The 21,288-nt window shown below is 45.3% G+C and overlaps 1 protein-coding gene across 1 annotated transcript in view; it reads left to right on the forward strand.

Annotated features, from left to right (window-relative positions):
• hcn4 (hyperpolarization activated cyclic nucleotide-gated potassium channel 4) overlaps positions 1-20,553 on the forward strand; it is a 74,909-nt gene extending 54,356 nt beyond the window's left edge. The window contains exons 5-10 of the mRNA XM_071894300.1: positions 4,106-4,252; positions 5,026-5,266; positions 15,073-15,237; positions 18,221-18,715; positions 18,842-18,977; positions 19,659-20,553. Coding sequence (XP_071750401.1) covers positions 4,106-4,252; positions 5,026-5,266; positions 15,073-15,237; positions 18,221-18,715; positions 18,842-18,977; positions 19,659-20,553 — 2,079 coding nt within the window. The remainder of the gene's footprint in view (positions 1-4,105; positions 4,253-5,025; positions 5,267-15,072; positions 15,238-18,220; positions 18,716-18,841; positions 18,978-19,658) is intronic.
• The last annotated feature ends 735 nt before the right edge of the window (positions 20,554-21,288 follow it).

Below are 21,288 nucleotides of genomic sequence, written 5' to 3' on the forward strand. Positions count from 1 at the left end.
GGGGCCTGGTCCTTGGGGAGCTAGTCAGGTCCAAGTCTCATTAGCGACGTCTCCCCGCAGGTAACAGGTACAGAGGACCAGGGGGAGGCAGATATTTAGGGCCTGACCGCTACATCGTTTCTACCTATGATACTGATGCCGATAACTGGGGAATGAAACAACTGATGCCCAATATATTTGTTGATAATTCCTTATTTTTATGGTATAATTGTTACTCAACATTGTTGAATCCCGCTGTAGAACAACTTATTGCCCAGAATCAGGATACATTTTGGGATTTTGGTTTTAGAATTGTTATTTCTCCTTCCAGGTTTAGTATGAAGTATTGTTAAAATCTTATACGAGCAACGCTGTTTAAAAACTTATACTAATAACTCTATTTATATATCGTCAGTGTCCAGTGAAAACCTTGTATCTCCAAAATGTAAACTTTAGAAGAACTAAATAAAACGGCCTTGATTTTAGCTGGGTGATGACGCATTTTTGAGTTTATGCAAATGGTTTCTTAATCCCAAGAGGTCGGAGAATATTCTTAACCCAGAGAGGAGCCATGTAATCCTTCCATTGAAATTAAAACGTGAAAATGTGAAAATCTCCAACAAGTTGTTATTCAAATACTCCTAAGTCAGTCTGCCGAAATCTTGTTTTTTTGTGCTCATCTTCTGGTGGAACAAATGTAGATGTATCTGTGAAAGGTCAATATCAGCTGGTAATAGTCCTGTGTGCTTAGTGGGTACAGCATGTCATTGACCCTGCCAGCGTTAGTGCTTTGATTCCCACTTGGGCCACCAGTGTTAAAAAATGCATGCACTCGTGACTGTAAGGCACTTGGGATAAAAGTGTCGACCACATAGCAAATGCTATGTTGCTGCAACAGTCGGTCAGATCCTTGGGCTGCTACTGCTCCTAATATCTGTCTGTCTTCTTAATATGCATTTCTTTCCAACTCCACTCACATCTCCTGATTTTCAGGAATCCTGACAGCTTTTCTGCTTTCACAAAGACAAACGGACTTGCATGAGACAGCTGTCCTTATTTTCTGTGCTATATTTCAGAAAGATTGGCCTTTTGATGATCTCCTCTAAGATTAGTGGTGACTAGGGTAGTAGAGTCAGATAACAAGGAGGGAGACATCTGAGGTCAGCCATGTCGTAGAATAGTCTGTCGGCAGCGCAGCAGTGGCGATCAAAGACTACCTCCGGCTTTGTGTTATGAATGGTTAATTTCTTTTCAGTAAAGATGTAGTGCGTTGAATGTTCAAATGGTCAGTGGCTCTTTACGTGTTAGTATTCCTGAGGCGCTATCAGTGTGCTTTGATCTGCCTCTCGGGTTCCTATAGAATCAAGGCAGGGCCATCGTATTGTGTTCGCACACACACACACACACACACACACCTCCTCAGCGTAAAACAGAATGAAGTAGAAAGTGTTTGAGGAACCTTTTGTTAATGATTTTAACTGTGAGGTACTTACAGTATATGCAGAAATAAGACTTTTTGGTGGAGGTGAAAGTGGAATGATGGATGTTTAGAACAGGTATTTTGTATGTTTGCAACAGCTATTGTGTAATGAATTGTAAATTATTTTAAAAAAATATTTCCATGAAGTTTTCAGTGTGCGTTCAGTACAAATAATCCAAAATTCTCCACCAAAAAGTCATTCATTTTTACCCTGCACAAAAAAAAAGAAAACTAAATATATCCCACATTCCTGAACATCCTACTATCCTACTATAGAATGAGGAAAACTCTGTCCGTCCGTCCGTCTGTCTGTCCGTCCGCATCCATTTTGCTCCTCAATGGGTTGGCCAATCAATCTCAAACTGCACATGGGCATTAAGCATTGGCATAGGCAGGGACTGACGAAGCTCATTTTTCCATTTTCCCAAATTTACGCTTTTTATGCGCCTTTTTGCCAAGTCTGCGCGGAGTTGTGGCGCTCGCATCCCCGGAAGTCTGCACGTAGTTGCGGCGCGCTTCCCCCTCATTTTACTTCAGTTTTATTTTTCCAGTCTAGTCTTAGTCTGGTTTTTATTTTTATTAACATTTTTATTAACAAAGATTTTTTTGACACCCTTCATCTTAGTTTTAGTTTTAGTGTACAATAATAACGTTGGATCACAGACACATTCATACTCCAACACACACACACACACACACACACACACACCATCAGCATCTCTAGCACCTTTTATTGAATTTTTTTTTTTCTTTCATCTATGGTTGCCTTGTTTTCCCTGCTGTCTTTTTCTCTCCTCTCTCTCATTGCCTGTTTACAGGCAGTGGTTTTGAAAGCATGCTCAGAATTTGTGATCACATCACACCTTTCCCAGAAGAGTCTCTCATTAAGACTTTTCTACAATCAATTTTGTCTCTCTCTCTCTCTTTGTGTCTCTCTCTCTCTCTTTTGCCCATTTTGTTCTTTCTATCCACCCTACCTTCCAAATACACACTCACTTCAAGATACTGTCGAATACTACAGCCATTTATCCTCATGTAGTTGATTTATTATTAGATATGCTGTATGTGGATTCAGGGGGCGGTGCAGTGACTCAGTTCTCAGCACTGTCACCTCACAGCAAGAAGGTCCTGGGTTCGAATCCCGGCCCTGCTCCTCCTGTAGAGTTTACATGTTCTCCTGGGTATGGAAAATGAATGAATATATATGGACTCAAAGTATTACAGTGCTATGAATGAATATTAATAATGAATTGTCACCACCTGTAGTGTGTAGCAGTACGCATCACACCTGTAATTAGCCCCACTATGACACACACACATGCACACACACTGATGAACAAGACTCCCCCTAGTTCAGTGTGTGATAGGGTGATTTTCATCCTTTACGTGACAAAATAAAAAAAACTCCAATGGCTACTGAAATAGCCTAGTCTACAAAATAACATTAAACTTGTACCATCTAAGCAGGCTAAAGCAAATCATTAAAAATATTTAGTAATAATTTGACCCAGGTCTGCTGGCCATCGAGAGCAGCTAAAAGTGTTTTTTGGTGCTACGGTAGGAATAAAAGGATCTTTTGGTGAACAGTGGGGTGCCACATTTACTTTCTTTAACACTTCTCAACATGAAGCACTGCAGATAGATGCAGTCAAGTAAAGCCTATTGCCAAAGTTCACACTCCTGTTGTTTTCCCAATACTTTTTTTGAAAGCCAGTAATACAGAATACAAATACAAATTATATTAAATTTGCTTGTAACATAGAGTCAGAATATTTAGTTGGATTGCGTTCTGCATTCTTTGACTTTTGTGGACAATAATACTATGAACTGAAGCCCTCCACTGCTATGTGGGGTTTCTATTCATAGTATTCCCATAGTGTCACATGCATTTCCTACCAATATGGTGCTTTACCATATACACAGTTTATTGGCTGTTGTTGTCATTTGATTATAATCATGTTCATGTATAATCTGTTAATTTATTACATTCACCTGTTATTTTCCTACCAAGATGGCCATGTTGTTATGTAACAGAATACTATGGATAGACAGTGTTTGTTAGTTTTGTTAGCTTTAGAGATTCATTCATTTCACAGCAGCAAACGCTTATAAGGTCAAGTGAAACTGAATGGAAAGGAACTATGCTTTTGTTTACCCATGGAGGTGTTTGTGTCTTTATGTACATGTACAGTATATACTGCATGTATACCATACATCCCCCACTCATATTCTCATCTTTTTAGATAATCATGAAGCAAATGTAAAATCATTTTGCATTCTTGGACTGTGTCTCTAACGAATAAGCTATGCTGCCGCCATGTTTTGTTACTCTGGTGTGATGTTAGCCATGTTGACTGCTACATACTTGGCTGTCTGCACTTTCAGCAGCCGGTAAATGATCAGGCAAAGGGTTAGGGTTGCAAAGGTACAAGAACAAAGAGAGACTGTAACAGGCACAAGCAGAGACTGGGAGAAGGCTAGGCTGTTGGTTGTGCCCTGCAAGTACCTGGATGGCCTGTATGTATCTGTCTCCATTTCCTTGTGTGTCTGACCTCTGTGCCAGCTGTTCCCTGTGGCTGTGTATCTGTGCTACAGTACTATGGCCTTCGAGTGACCTTATTGTTGTGTGTGTCTGTGTCCCCGCAGTACAAACAGGTGGAGCAGTACATGTCCTTCCACAAGCTGCCGGCGGATATGAGGCAGAGAATCCACGACTACTACGAGCACCGCTACCAGGGCAAGATGTTCGACGAGGAGAGCATCCTGGGAGAGCTGAACGAGCCGCTCCGAGAGGTGGGATGAGTGTGTGTGTCTGTGTTTGAATCTGCTGCACATGTGGCTGTGCTCCATTCAAAAGCCTGTCTACTGTTTGACATTCTGTTCAGGTCAATTCAATTCAACTTCAATGTCATTTCACCTTCCACAAGTGCACAGTGAAATGAAAAAAAAAAACAAAGCAAAACAACAAAAACCTTTTCTTGCAGCTCAGAAAATACAAAACATAGTTGCACGGTGTCATGTATTGAGTAATCAGATTTGAGAAGTCAAGTATTGCAGTATTACCAGCAGTAGTATAAGTGTCAGATGCAAGAAATTCAAGTCAGACATGACTGTTGATCTGGCTGCTACAGCTGCCAGAGAGGTGCTGATAGCACATGGTGGTAATTCATCCATACAACCACTGATGTATAATGGCAGATTGCTTTATGGTCACTCAAGGTATTTCTATCTATATTCCTGACACCACTGATGTTGTTTTTGTCAATGAAGAGCAGAGAGAAGTGCTTCTCCTTGAGATAGGTTGCTTTTTGGCCTTTATCCTTCTCTGATAAACTGATGTATCAGCCTTGAGCTGCACATATCACAGGTCTTGCGTTAGACAAACTCATTGTTAGAGGCTTACAAATTGCAGGCTTATCCAAAAAAGGCTCCCCAAAACTAGCAAGGTTTCTTCAGTCTCTGCAGTTGCAGGTAGCTAGGAGATATCACTTCTATTCAATTCAGACAGGTTAAGTGTTTTTCAATCTCTCTGACTTACTGCTGTTTTCTGTCTTTTATGTACACAGGAAATCATCAACTTTAACTGTCGAAAGCTGGTGGCTTCCATGCCTCTGTTTGCCAACGCGGACCCCAACTTTGTAACCTCCATGCTCACCAAGCTGAGGTTCGAGGTGTTCCAGCCCGGGGACTACATCATCAGGGAGGGCACCATCGGCAAGAAGATGTACTTCATCCAGCATGGGGTGGTCAGCGTACTCACCAAAGGCAATAAGGAGACCAAGCTATCGGACGGCTCCTACTTCGGAGGTGAGGCGAGCTGGTGCTGCACCAGAAACACAAACTCAAAGGTCACAGTGACACACATTTCTCTGTGTAGCTTAAACCTTTTCAGTTTTAATATTCATAATGGTGGCCTAGAAAAGCACAACGGCAGAAATTAGCCTCTTAAGAGGTCAGCCTGGGTTTGCATTTCGATTCGCGAGGCAACAGCAATTGGATGCACACATAATGTCATTCTGGCTCAGTTATTAGCTCGTTGTGAGCTTGCAGTGGTGTGTCATGCGGTGCTCATCACCTCGCTTATAATTCAGCTTTATGGTTTATGCAGGGTTGCATACTTTTCCCTTAACTAACATCATGAGCTGACTCTTAAATGTAGGGCAAACCCAAATTAAGTAAGCTGCAATTGATATAGTACAAGTTAAATGTGCATGCAAAGGTCGAGGAGGCTAGAAAGCTTTGGACTAACATACCATATGAATGTTGAAGACTTTCGTTATAACCTTAACGTGTTATGCACTTACTCGTGTTATGTTCTTAATCAGGGTCAGATAGTGTGAAGTCCTCTCATGGTCCCAGAGAGCGTGTGACACATGTAGGAGACAATGCTGCCATACTGCCCTCACCAAATACCAATTAATTTGCCCAGTGACAGCGTATCATTTAGACTACACTGTTTAAGTAATGAGAAACGGTGGCAAAGCATTTAACAGCACATGACCTGCCTGTGGAAGTTTAATTACGCCTTGCCTACTCAAGTCCATCTCCATGCCCTCTCTCCGGGGGTTCCAGGGAAATAATGGAAAGATGGCAGGCAATCTATCTCCAACCATGCCAAAACTAATCAACATTTCAGACAACATGGCCCCAGCTTTCTCCAACACATCCTCCCATAACTTCCCTCCTTCTGTCCCTCATCAGCGAGGCATGATTTGGATTCAGCGAGTAGTTAAATGTGCTTATAAGCTTCTTTCTAGCATATGCATATTGGTTATGGAACAATCTCCCTAACTGCTACGACATTCTGCCACCCAAATGACACTGAACTGAAGTTACTCTGGATGAGAGTGTCACCCAAATGCCTAAAAATGTAAATGCACGGTGGCGGCCATTCTGCTTGGCTGTTTTTTTTTTCTTGATTTAAATATTCATTTGGACTTAAACACGAGTGGTATAACCCAAAGTGTAGCTCCAAATGCACCAGTTTTGGAACTGAAACTGGTTTGCTCGCTTTAATCTTAAGCCTTGGATCTGTAATTATTTTCCCCACCGATGCATTATAGGCGCAAGGCTTTGCGCTTTTGACTCCATTATCCTGCAACTATTCCTGGCAGTGCCACTCCTCTGGGGGTGTGGGGGTTGTGGGGGGGATGGGGTGGGTTAGTGAGGCAAACTTAAGCCTTGAGCCATGGGGAGTTTGTTACCAAACACGAGTTAGCCATTCATGAAATTAATTGGTACAGGATCAGCACATGGAGGATGTGGCACTCCTTGAGCAGGCATGTGGATCTCAGTGTGTCTCTCACTATCAGCAAGCAGGAAGTCAACCACAATGAGCAGCTCATCGAAATATTATGTGCAGGGACACACAGACCTGCTTCACATGGATTGCAGTTTTCTATGTGTGTGTGTGTGTGTGTGTGTGTGTGAGGGGTTGTGCATGTGAGTGTGTGAATGGTGAGCAGAAGAGGACGTTGCAGAGGTCCACTTGTTGGAGAGCTTTCTTTTGTGTCACACACACTCGTGTCAGCGGGTTCCGGGAGTTTACAGTACAGCGGATGACGTGCGTATGCTCATCAACATCTCTGCAAACTCGTGTACTCATTCATTCGCAGACAGCCTGAATTATTCACACGAGTATACACTCAGCAGTCTGCTCCAGTTTGTTAGCTGTTGGATCAGCTCGAGCCCGAGAGCCTGAAGTCTAAAGTGGACGCGACGTGTCCTGGACGGGAGCGCCGGCTGGGCACACAGCGATCCGGTGGAGATGGGAAATGTAATGTGACTGCAGCGCTAACGCCAAGGGACACGTGGATCGCTGCCAAGCCCGCTCTCTGGACTCTCTTCTGGGCTCGGAACGAAACATGTTCCCCCGCCCCCCGCCCGCCTCCGCATCCCGAGTCCTCTCCTTATAGTTCTGTATTGAGCCACTTATCTGAACAGCATCTCCGCTGCCCTCTCAGTGCCCAGATTGAGCAGGTTATTGTGTTGTTATAGTTCATCCTTTGTTGCCTGCAGTAATTGATGTGTGGCCAGTGCAGACTGCTGCTCTTTCTTGGTTAAAGTGGAGCTCAGTGGCCCCGCATGCCAGTCAGAGGTGCTTATCAAAAGCTGCCTTTGATTGCGCCTCTAAGATGGCTCACTTTGCCTCTGAGTGAGCAGCTTGTAGCCGCTAGAAAGTGGGAAAAAAAGAAAGGGTGACAGTCAGAGAGACGGAGAAGAGGTGGGGTGAGGAGAGGAGTAAGTTGACTGCGCAGTTTGAAACCTCCTGTCATCCTTTTGGCTCTGACTCTGACTAGTTCTCTGTGAATGGGGTTCTCTTAATCCTTAGTCTTTTGAAGTCCCAGGTTAGGGAACTGATACCGTTCCTTCCCTCTCTCTCTCTCTCTTTCACTCTTTCTGCCTTTCTCCCTCTCTGAGCTCAGACTGTCTGTGCTGTAGAGCTGCCAAATGGCCACCCTGACTGAGTGAGTCAGTGAGAGGGGTTGGCAGCAGCGATGGCCCAGGTAATCCTCTCGGTCCTTAACCCAGTTAACACCTCAGCACCACTCCTTCTGGAGCAGCAGCACCCCAAGACCAAGGCATTCCAACAGTTGACCAATTGACTGAATAGGGAATAGGATAGGATAGGATAGGATAGGATAGGATACGATAGGATACGATAGGATACGATACGATACGATACGATACGATACAATGAAATATTTGTCCATAATTTATCAGTTACTGGTCAAACCAATACTAAAGCAAATACTTTAAAGGCTTCAGTACAAGCATCTTGAGCAATTTGATTTTCTAAGAATGCTTTCTTACTATAGCCAATAATGCCATAGTACTGCCATACCAGAGAAGGTGAGAGACTCACACATCTTTGTGATTTTTTTGGTACCAAGTTTGTGCATGATGTCCCTATATCAGGCAACTATAAATCTGTTTAGCAGAATGAAAGTCAATACATCTCCCACATAATTCTAACCCATTCTGGAGAGCCATCATCACTGGAGACACGTGTGACATTTTGTAATGCTAAGCGTCAAATTGATAAAATCTCATTTCCCAAGTTCCCTCGTTTATGTAAGCCAGAATTAGCCATAGAACATTGGAGATGTTGCCAGCAGTGATGAGTATCTCTGTTTTGTTTGTTTGTTTTTTTGTTTGTTTGTTGTAATTTTGCAAAGTGAGGCATGCTTTTGTTTCAGGCTTATTACACCATATATGAGTTGACGTCATTTGTGGGTTTCAGAGAAGCGCCTGCTCATGCACACAAACACCTTCTGGTCCTTCATCGTGACTAAAGTGTTGAGGTTTTTTTTTTTGTCATTGGTTTGCTTTTCCCCCCCACCAACCTCCACACCGCCCAGCCCTGATTCAGGGGGAGAAAGAGAGACGATGAGATGTGACGCCAGCCATGGTGCAGAGAAACACCAGACATTCCCGGACCTGTCTGTGTATGCTAGCCAAACGGAGGGGTGTTTGCGCAGCTATGCTAATGCTGTGAGGGAGTGAGCACGGCGTGTCACGGGGAATCAGGCAACCCGTTGCCGATGCTTCAAAGGTTAGAGAGTGTCCTGTGCCCGGGCTGGGGGCGGTGTCGGGGAGGGAGATGGGAGCTGACAGCAGAGCTCAGCATCCAGGTGAGCTTCACCAGACCGGGCTGCAGGACACAGATACTGCATCATGGAGGAAGCAGCCCTACTCACACTCATTAATTCACACGCACACACTGGTGAGCAGGCAGCACGTACACAAGCAGGCAGGCAGGCAGGCAGACATGCACGCCTGCACACACACAAACACATGCAGGTACATGCACACATACATTTAAAGCTATTTGAAAGCACATGCAAAGGCCAGTATTTGCATGCATGGGGACTCATGCACATGCGGCAACACATAGACTGGGCTGGGCACATACTGTATATACAGGCAGGCACACCCATACGCACATATGCACATATTTCTCTCCCTCTCTCTCTCTCTCTCTCTCTGTCTCTCTCTCTCTCTCTCTCTCTCTCTCTCTCTCTCTCTCTCTCTCTCTCTCTCTCTCACATACACACAGAAACCCGACATATTTCACGACATACAAACACACATAGTGCATGCAAGACACATACAGTACAAGCATACGGAGACAATTACACACAGAAGGTGTCTCTCGCTCACTCTTTCTCTCTCTCTGACACACACACACAGTGGCATATTGCTCGGCATGCAGCCTCCTCTCCACTCTGAGAGCTGGTGCTGGGACTCTGGGGAAGCATCTTTCCAGTAAGAGCCCAGGACACGGGGGCCGCGGCATCTAACGGAAGACCAGTCATGTGTGTCCAAGGTCATCACAGCACACAACATCCTAGTCCCCCTTTCCCAGAGCAACATCCAACTTTAATTGGCCTCATCCAATTTTGATGACCGTATTGTCATTTAAGTGTGTGCATAAAATGAAACACTGCATGGCTAGGGCAAAGTAACATCTTCCACTACAACAATTCAATCAATTTTCCTTCTGGAAATCGTGGCACCTTTGTATCAATATGAATAATTTGCCAAACAGAGTTGTGGGAGGAGTTATCACTTTTGGGAAATATAAAAAGAAAAAGAAAGGATAGAATAAATACATCCTTTGTTTTGCCCTGCTCTCCAATCCTGTCTTCCATCAGATACAGAAACATATAATTTGTAGAGGTGGAAAGTAACTAGTTACAACTCTAGTTACTGTTCATCAATAGATTCTCAGAGTAGCACTGTCTTTCAGGTAATTATGTTCTTTTTTACTTCTACTTGACTATTTTACTAGTTCTACTCGAGTGAGTGCTATGTTTTTTTTCCATTTACAGCCATCAGTCATCCTGGACTTTACCTCCCATAATCAGCTCTATAGTTTTGTTGACATGAGCTAAAAAAGATCCTCAAATGTTGGGCTGATTATGAGTCATCACGTTATTAGCAAGGACCACACTAAAATGGGTAATCGTAGAAGCAGCTGTCAGTTTGAGGAGAAAACACACGCCCCTTACAGAATGCAGGCAGAGCTCCACCAACTAAGCCTGTTCTGTGATTTCATGCAGGATTTGGGGAGCATTGCGATGAGTCACAAGAGATGTGAGTAAGCAGTGGGATTAGAGCATTCATAAATACATTTAATGTAACTCATGAACTCTCAGCAAAAGGAGTCTGTAGTTGAGCACATGAAGTGCAGAAGGTCACTGACTTTGGATGCAATAATCTAACATATTTACATTTTACCTTCACTTTTGTACAGTGGGCTACTCTCAAAACATATCTGACAATATGCAAAATGTAATATCTACCAATTGGAAAAAGCAACATCTACTCACTAAATGATTACACAATGATTGCTGACATGAACGTAAAACAATTTATTGTCCATTTTAAGGCCCTTCCTTACCAAATACTACAATTTTTGAGGATGGAATTATTTCTAATTTTAAACTCTTGAGTGATGAATTTCAGTTTTGAGTCGTCCCCCCCCCCCAAAAAAAAAAAAAAAATTTCACATTTTGGAATGAGCCCCCTCATATTTACTATTCACACTTTTGAAACAAATACCAATATCCAACACTGTCATTGTCATTATATTGGGATTCCTATAGATCATGCGTTCATTTCTTTTTAGCAGAAAATACAGTAATTAACTGGAATAATTAAAAATAGAAAAGTCTGTCATACGCCCGCTATTGGCAGTGTTAAAATAACCAGCGTTTCGACAGCATATTTACCATGGCTATCAATTTAACATTTCCTCCTATTCAGGGCAGCGTTGAGCTGTCAGGCTTCAGGGCAGCCGCCTCTATTTAGCCCCTCAGCACTCTGAGGTGTCTGCTAATCTCTTATTGTTTAGCTCTGAGCGAGCCGCACCGGATCGTCTGCGCCAGGGTTTTATTTCTGCACCTGTAGTTCAGATGGCACCGCTAAGTGTCTGGGCTTCACTTGCTTGCTGTAAAGACAGTTAGACGAGGCCAGAAGGCTCACTGCGGCTCAGCGCATCATCTTGGCAGCGCTGGCTTCATCCAGAAAGCCACGGGACAAGAGGATTTAATACAGAGCCACGATGCTCCTCTCCAGAGGGGATTACTGGAGCAGGGCCGCCAGAAATGGACCCCCAGCACGGCTACAGCCAGGGCTGCCCCCGCTACCACACACTTAAAGTACACACACACACACTGCACATACACATGTGCTGTAGGCACACACATATGCAGACATGCACACACTGTAGACAAAAACACACCCACACGAGCACATGCAGCCATAGTTTACACACAAACACACACACACACACACACAAACTTGTACTCCTAAACTTCGTATACATGCAGCTGTCTTGCTCACTCGGCCATTGCAGTCCACTCATGCATGCTCTCGCTCTTTCACTCACATACACAAACACACACACACACACACACTACACATACTGAATGTTCTTATACTTTATATACATACAGATCCCTCGCTCACTCTTCCGCATCAGTCCACTTCTGCACTCTTCCTCTCTCTATCTCTTTCACGCTCTCTCTTTTCCAAACATACACAAGCACATATTCTGAAAGTTCATACACACTAGCCTAGTGAGCTAAAGCTCCCATCCAGCTGTACCTGGAAGTTAACGGTCTAGAAACCTGAGACGGCGCTCAACAATGTGCTGTAATCGGAATGCGCTCAACCATTGACTGTTTAATTGGTTGCCAGATATGGCACTCAAATCAGGGTAGGCAGTGCCGTCAAACCTACAATAAGCGATATGATATCAGACCTTATAACCAATCCTGAAACTAATGTGTGCTATGTGGAGAGACATAATGATATAAACTAATATCCACATACGCGGGCCAGCTGTGTTGCTGTTTTCACCTCTTTTCTTAAGCTTATTGTCAAATTCTGGTCCAGAACGAAGCTCCTCCCGGCCCATTCAGTAGAAAAAAATTATCATAATGGCAAGAATCGCTCAAGTGAGTTAGTAAACTGGTTAAACTAGTAAACTTGCTACCTTCCTCTTCACTTGTCATTGTGGGACATGTAACCTTCAGTCCGAGAAAGTTCTGGCAAAGTGAGACTGGTAACCGACGACACTTCTCCGTAGGTACGTTTAGCTTAGCTATGGAACCTTTATGCATGGTGCTTTACTAGACTTGTCCTTAGGGGCCTCCTTTGCTGTGCTTTATTTATAAATGTGTTGCAGTTTCGGTCACCCTCTAGTGGTCAGAAAATCACTTATTGCAGCATTAAGTTGAGCGCTCATAATTTGTACAGCATGTACATGTTGTGACATGCGAAGCTAAATGTTAACAGCCATCGTTTGGACCAAGCACTGGACGCAGCTGTAAGCGAGCTTGGTCTTGTTCTGAAAGCACAGCAGGTCGCCTGTCACTTTTAAAAAGATTTTTAACATGTTACAAAGTGCCTTTTTATTTTCAAGTTCTGTCAATATCATCTTTTACAAATTGAATCAGCTGTAACATTCACATACGTTGACATTTTCTCTCTCTCGACAATGACAAGACGAATCAGAAGGAAAATGCTCCAATCACAACAACACCCGCCTCCTCAATAGTGACGCTATCGCTGTCGGCAACATCAAAGAAAGTTCCCAGACTCTTTGGGTCAAACAGTCAAAGTGTCTCGTTAGGACCAGGCAACATATACACAGCCTCACTCAATCACTCACCCACATTATCTATACAGAACACTGACATACAGTACATGCATACAAAGACATACACGAGCAGGCGCCGCTGCACATGTTGTTTTCGATTAAGGCAGACATGGCTCGATGCTAGGAGGCTCTCGCTGTGTGTGTGGCTGCAGGAGAGAGAAATACACACACACACACATTTTATAGAGCCAAAATATCTGAAAGGGTAAAACAGAGGCTGAGGAGGAGGGAGAGACAGACAGTTATGGTGGAGAGTGAAATTAGGCGTGAGATTCCCGGCGATAGGGTGGATGAAGGATTCTTAGAAAATGTGAATTGATGTAAGCCAGGGGGAAAAGCAAGAAAGCGTATTCTGTGGGAGAATTGAGAGCATGTGTGTGGATGAGCTGGAAATGGGTTTCTGAGAAAGAGTGAGTGTGATAGTGAACACAGGAAGGGAGGGTGGAAGACGAGATGAAAGCTAAAGAGAGAGAAGACAATTGGGAATGTGTGCAAGTGAAGCACATGGCACACAAACAACACATAGAAAGTCAAATCAACGCACACACACACAAACATATATTTATAATATATGTATATGTACATTCTATCTTTCTTCCCCTCACATGAATAAAACAAATACACATGCACGCACGCATGCACGCATGTGTACTTTTTTTATTACACACACACACAAACACATATTCACCTTATCTTACTCCCTTACTCTCATGAATAAAACACATGCACACACACTTGCATGTGCACACATGCATGCACAGATGCACATATGCAATGCAGTGCACACACACACACACACACACACACGCAGATGCGTCTCACATGAATAACGCATGCACGCACATGCACACATCTACATACACACACCACTCGCACACACACACACACACACACACACACACACACACACACACAGCCTCTATCTGTGCCAGAGCTCTACAGCAGTGCAGCTTGTTAAATGGAGCATTATTTTCCTGAGCGGGCATGGCAGATGAGGGCTGGCAGACCTCTAAGCTTTGAAAATGGCATTAAGTGCTCCAGCGATGGATTACAGAAAAATTGTAGTTTTTAATGCTAAAAAGGAAGAAAATACATCCCTGGAGTTCACACTTTTGTTAGAAAGTTTCCATTCTGTTTTACTTTAAGTGTCGGCTGGGATATTTTCTGAGGGAAATAAAATGCCATGTAATCCTGTGCTGTAGGTCAGGTTGACTGATAGAAGTGATTTGCCAGGTGGTTACAGTCAATGGGGAAACAAAAGCTCTGTAAGTCCAGAAAACAGTCACTAGGAGGCAATTTAATTTCAGTGACTAGAGAAACATCGGCTGATCCTGACCACAGTAGCCTTGTCCTCATTTTTCAGTGCCTAAAACTTGGCTGCAGCTGAACTTTTGGGTGGCATCAGCAGTGATTCATGTGGGAGTGTTTCTGCAGTATATTTCACACTGATTGCTGCACCACCATTGGCGTTACAACTAGCAATCTGTCTTCTACAATGGTGTTTTTTTTTTTACTTATCCTTTTTGTTTTACTCTGCACACAAGCTCTTTTACACCTGCTTTATACCTGCTGCACTGTTTTACATTTATACAGGTACACATACACCTGGGAGCTGCTCAGTGAAACCACTGTCTTCTACCATTGGCCATTGAGCAGCTCCATTGGAGCAGGCAGGGGTTAAATGCCTTGCTCATGGCACCTCAGCTGAGGGTGTGAGGCCTGATAGCATTTTTTGACCCTGAGTCAAGTCACTTTTTATGGTGGTTGTTGTCTGACAACAGAAACGGAAGAATATGCTAATCCCAATGGTATAAACGTCCTAAAGCTCATTGAAACTCGAAATGATCTCAGACTGAGTCAGTGATAGAAAGTGGGCTTCTTTCTGGGTTGGAACTCCACTAGGCTACGTTTCTGTGTGTTAACTGCTGTGTGTTTGTTGCAGAGATCTGTTTGCTGACGCGGGGCAGAAGGACAGCCAGTGTCCGAGCCGACACCTACTGCCGTCTGTACTCGCTGTCTGTGGACAACTTCAACGAGGTGCTGGAGGAGTATCCCATGATGAGGAGGGCCTTCGAGACAGTGGCCTTGGACAGGCTGGACCGCATCGGTAAGAAAGAAACCCACGCTAAAATCATAGGATAGGCTGGACTGCATTGGTAAGAAAAAAATCCCTAAAACTCTCATTAACAGAGTAAAATCTCGATCTTGGATAGGCTGGACCGCATTGCTGAGAAAAGAATCTAAGTAATGACTCATGATAATAAATTGTAAATACTTCTTATTCATATTTCATCACATATTAAAAAAAATATGCTTTGAAAGCAAAGTGAACCAACAGTAAACCTAGAAGGAGATTCTTTGTACTGTGAACATGGTGGCACGGCTTCAAAGAGTGCTTGAGTTCAGTTTTTCAGTTTTTCAGGCTTCTGTTCCAAGGATTAGCTTTCAATGGTTTTCATTTTTTAATCATCACTAAAGCTATATTATAAACCTTTTTTTAAATTTCAAAGGTTCAAATTTGCTTTCTAAAGCTACACAGAGCAGCATTAAAGCTGCTAAGATGTCATATTAAAAACTTCAGATGTGTCACATTAACTCAGATTATACCTATGTCTATTCACCTTGCTGTACTGATGCTCTGTACACCAACTCAGGTAAGTGTGTAGCTGCACACACATCTCAGACAAGCCTCTAGGCAGATTCCAGGCCGAGTATTGAACCATAAACACGAATGAAGTCGGCGCACTCCAAGGCTCCCGCTGCAGTCAGTATATCACACCAGGCGAGATGACATAAATTGGCTGTAATGGGAGCCTTAAAGTGTGCAGACTTAACTTTATTGATGTACACTAACTCACCAAGGTACATTTTTAGTATTCGTAAATGAACCTGGCGATTAACCTGACTCTGACCGGCCCCCCACACACACATCTGACCAAGCGGGCACATCAAACGAGTAGATTTCACCAGTGGGCATCCAGAGAGAACCACTCTCTATCTCTGCTTTTCTCTCCACTGTTATTTACTTAATGGGCTTATATGTCCACTGTGGGACACTGACACAGAAAACAAACACATCTAAAACCAGACAGTTCTCACAGGCAAAACTTTGTGGCAGTAAAAATAAATCCTTTCCACACTGATAGTCAATGACTCAATTTATTTTCATAGTTATCAAGGAACAGCGTGTCAGCCAACAGATAAGTGTTGCTTTATCCCTCGCTAACGTGTCCCTTATGAGAACGCAGATAGAGCACTGGATCTGAAAGCCCTGCGTGACTTCACTTACACATACAATTGATATTCTCTCCATATCCATCACTGTTCCCAGGCTCAGCCCGGGCAAATGAAAAATTCACAAATAGAGGCACGCCTGTATCATCACTCAGCCATCTCTGCATGCTCTGTTTTATCCTCAGCTATGTTTAGAATGGAAGATAGAGAAATGGCTTCGGGGGGTCTCTTTGTAGAAAATGGCTGCTTTGAAACGATGCGGTGGGCTGATAGTGATGTTTCCGTGAGATGGTCTCCTGCGTACGTCCTCTCCCCTGGGCCCGATGCCGCCAGCCGGCTCTGTGTGCATGCGCGCCCGTAAAAGGGCAACGCTCACCTTTCCTCCGCCTTCCTTCCTAATGTAGTCGCTCACAAAGTGCTGATCCGCTAATTAATTACTGTCTTAATGAACTTTGTGCAATCTGATCGGTGATGTGCGGGCAATAAAGGGTCAGGTGGCGACAGGGTCAGACCGGATTTAGAGACGGCACCTCGCAGCGCCGCCTCTCCTAATCGCCCACCACTCATATCAGAAAATGGAGAGATTGATCTGGGCCTAATTGCATTTACAGTAACTATAAGATTTCACAGCCTTTTGTTAGCAGCAAATTAGAAAGTGGCAGTCATGTGAATTAACCCTGTCACTGCTAGTGCGACCATTCAATAATGATAGATGGAACTCGGGGTCAGAGTTGCGTACATTTCTCTGTGAGGTGGGGTCAGTAAGCATGTCATAGTGACGCAACTCCAACCTTGTCTCTTCGACCTTGTGCGGGGCTCTGCAGTGACATTTTTCCAGCGAGTAGCCTACTGTACATGTGTTTCTAGATTTAAAAATGAAGGAGCAAAGGAAAAACAATTGGCAGGGTCTGTCAAAATAACTGAAAATCCTTGCTTTGAATCTCAAAAGGTCAAGGGCTGACCCTTGACCTTTAAAGCACTCCCCTTTTGAGGTCTAGCTAGCCAAAAACAGGAGAGAATATATAGCTGACACCAAAGAGATAAACGTAGGCTTGGCCCTTTACCTCAATGCAGCTCACATCCCTTGTCTGTAGCAAAGCTCTGGACCTTGCGGTACAATGTTTGTTTTGTGTTTCCTGTCCCTGTTACCTAGGGCTTCACAGTAAGAGCTAGTCAAACACACACACACACACACACACACACACACACACACACACCGCGTACAGCTTAGGCTATCATGCCTTCTGAGCTTCTGTTCCTTGGTAGTTAATCTCCCACCTCTCATGCTTTGTCTCTCTCTCTTCTCTGCTCTCAGTTTTTTGTCAACCCCTCTGCTCTCTCTCTCTCGTGCTTTTTTTTCCCCTCTTAGTCCTCTCTCTCTTTTAATTTCTTGCAATCTCTCTTCCTCCTTCCTCCCTCAGTCCCTCCTGTGATTTTCAGCTACATATTTAATTTTTTCTCCTCCTTTTCAAGCTATTCTTGTGCTAGCTCCTATTGGAGAGTGGGCTATAGAATGTGCTGGCCTTGTGAAAAAGGAATCAAAGGGGTGTCTGGGTGTCACCTGATCACAGTTACTCCCACTGTCTTTAATATTCAACATATTCAATATTCAGCAGCCTCGGGGCTAACTCTCGTTGTACAATGTGACGGTTATTCATGGTACCAAAAAGTCATGATCAGAACAGGGCTAACTGTCTGCAAGATAAAGGTTCATTCTCCTCTCTCTCTTTCTCTCCCATCTCTCTTTGTATGTGTGTCTGTTTTTGTGTGTGTGTGTGTGTGTGTGTATGTATGTATGTCTGTCTGTTTTGTATGTGTGTGTGTGTGTGTGTGTGTGTGTGTGTGCATGTATGCAGGCAAGAAGAACTCCATCCTGCAGCACAAGGTACAACATGACCTGAGCTCCGGTGTGCTCAACTACCAGGAGAACGAGATCATCCAGCAGATCGTGCAGCACGACAGGGACATGGCCCACTGCGCCCACCTCATGCAGAACGCCCCGCCCCAGGCGCCTCCCTCGCCCACCCCTGTCATCTGGGCCCCCCTCATCCAGGCCCCTCTCCAGGCAGCGGCCGCCACCACCTCAGTAGCCATCGCACTGACACACCACCCCCACCTGCCCCCGACGCTCTTCAGACCTCCGGTCTCTGTCCTGGGGTCACTGAAGGACCCGCCCAGCCGACTAAAGAAGTTCCACACGTTTGTCCCGTCCACCACAGCACCTGGCTCTGCTGGGGACTCTCCCTCTAGTACACCCTCTAAATTGCGCACTGGGGTGGACATGCCATTGCTGGCCTCCTTCCGGGCGAAGCACATGACCTCAGGGTCAGGGTCAACCAGCGGAGGCCAACGTGGACCCAGTGGGGCTGTGACTGGGGCTGGGGCTGCTGCTGGGGCTGGGGCTGGGGCTGCTGCTGGGGCTGGGGCTGGGGCTGGGGCTGCGGCTGCGGCTGCGGCTGATTCTGGGTCTAGTGGAGCAGGGGCCTCCGCCTTCCCTTTTGGACCATACTCTTCCTCTGGTTCCCCCTCATCTAGTACGGCCCAGCTGCATCCACAACCACAGCATCAGCAGCCCTTCCGCTCCAGCACACCTCCTCTCTCAAACCTTTTCCATCAGGGAGCTACAGGTGGAAGCACAGGGTCAGGAATAAGTGGAGGGACGGGTGGGGCCTGTGGTGGTGCTACAGGGTGGTCTTCAGGTGGAGCAGTTGGAGGTTCTGTCGAAGGGGCCAGTGGTGGAGACACTGTTTGGGCTGACGACTTTATAGCTGGAGCGACAGGAGGGGCTCCCGGGGGGCACTTTGGAAAGGGAGGGGCTATTGGTGGCTCAATGGGAGGAGCTTCTGGGGGATCAATGGGAGGGGCTTCTGGCGGATCAATGGGAGGGGCTTCTGGCGGATCAATGGGAGGGGCTTCTTGTAGATCAATGGGAGGGCCCTCTGGGGGGATGATGGGAGGGGCTTCTAGCGTATCAATGGGAGGGGCAACTTGTGGGTCGATAGGAAGTGCTATTTGTGGGTCAATGGGAGGTGCAACCAGGGGATCAATGGGAGGGGTGTCTGGTGAATCAATGGTAGGGGCTACTGGAGGATCGTTAGGAAGGGCTTCTGGTGGATCAGTAGGGGGGGCTTCTGGTGGATCAGTGGGAGGGGCTTCTGGTGGATCAACAACTAGCCATATAGGGGGAGCTTCTGGTGGTCCAATGGGAGGGGTGATTGGAGGACATCCTGGCGGAGCAGCAGGAGGCGCTATAGGGAGCCATAGAGGAGGGGCTACATCTTGTCATGTAGGAGGGGCTTCTGGTGGAATGACAGCTGGAGTTATGGGTTCCTCTGGTTGTCAGAGTAATATAAGCCCTATATCTACTGGCTCATCCAGCCCTATGCCTGGTCAGCTTCTCCATAGCCAGCCGCCCCCCAAGCCTCCTCAGGTGGGTTCTCTACAGCAGTTTGCTGGGGGAGGCAGGACTTCTAGTGGCTTGAACCTCTTCCACTCCCCTCCACATGGCTCCCCATCCTCGAGTAGAGGTCAGCACAGCCAACAGCCTGCTGAGGGCTCCCCGTCTTCCCTGGGCCACTTCAACCTGGCAGGCCTACAGTCTGGCTTCCTGCCTCACCAGCTGTCCCTGGAGAGGTCTGCCCTGGCCTCCCTGGCCCAGTATGGCTCAGCAAACGCCTCCCCCTGCCTCACCCCACTGGCGCCTAGCCCCACCATCCAAAGCCCCGTGGCAGGCAGGACTTTCCACTATAGTGACCCCTCCAGTGCGGCGGGATCCCACAGCTCTCTGCTCATGCCTCAGTCTTCTCTCTCTTCGCAGCTTCCCAGCCAGCCGCACACAGTGGGAAGAGATTCTCCATTGGGCCGCTTCTCTGAGGACCTAAAACTGTTGTCCAGCTCCCACCCGTCTCTGCCCCAGGAGGTGGCCCAGGCCTTAGGCCACCCGACACCTCGCTCCTCTGTGGAGACTGGATATTACCCCTCGCCCTTCTCCTCACCCATCCTTGCGCCCAAACCCTGTAGCTCAGTGCCAGGGCACATGACTCCTCCAATCCAGATGTCCCCGGGGCACCTTCACCAGACTCAGTCCCCCGTGGCCTCCCCGGCCTTGCCTCTGCGGAGGGGCTCCGGTGCCTACTCATCGGAGCTAGAACCTCAAACTGTCCGCTCCAAACTCCCCTCCAATTTGTGAGGTTTGATCACACCCTCCTGTGCTCCTCCAGACTGAGGCACAGACAATTTCCCTGTGTGGCGTTGTTTTCTTTCCGTCTTCAGCCTTCACTGTGTTCCACTTATCTGTCATTTTACCAAGATCTTAAATTTACTGTGATTCAAAAGAGAAACACTTAACCGGGTAACTCGGAGCTCTAGAATACTGTATATTTGTTTTATGCTTTGTCCTCTTTGCTCTTTTTTATTCATACAACTGTATATAGATAGAGATATATTTAAATGATACGTTAATCAAGGGACTAGGAGGGTGTGAAATGATATCCATTTAAAGGACAGTCATTTTCTTTATTTCTATAACTATGCCAAATTCATCTGATGGGGTTTGGGCAGACAGTTCAATGGACTACACAATAATACTTTTTCTGCAGGAACCTATGCACTAATACCTGCATGTATAAAGGCTTTTTGTGGGTTTCAAAAAAAGAATCTAAATTTTTAGCTAAACATGCTTCAATACAGGCAGAGTCTTTTACCATCTCATACAGGATCACATATTGTCGATCCTTAAATGTATCTATTAGATTGTACTTATTTATCCTCTGTATAAACTTTGCAAAACCTTCTGGGAGATGGAGAAGAGATTTTAGGAAACCAAAAAGACTTTTCCTGTGGGGTAATCAATTCGCCTCCTCTTGGCCCGTCTATCCTTATTTTATACCACTGTATTGTAGTAATACTGTTTTTGAGGGGGAGG

The sequence above is a fragment of the Centroberyx gerrardi genome, chromosome 1 (genome assembly GCF_048128805.1).
Source record: "Centroberyx gerrardi isolate f3 chromosome 1, fCenGer3.hap1.cur.20231027, whole genome shotgun sequence".
In the NCBI taxonomy this organism is placed as follows: domain Eukaryota; kingdom Metazoa; phylum Chordata; class Actinopteri; order Beryciformes; family Berycidae; genus Centroberyx; species Centroberyx gerrardi.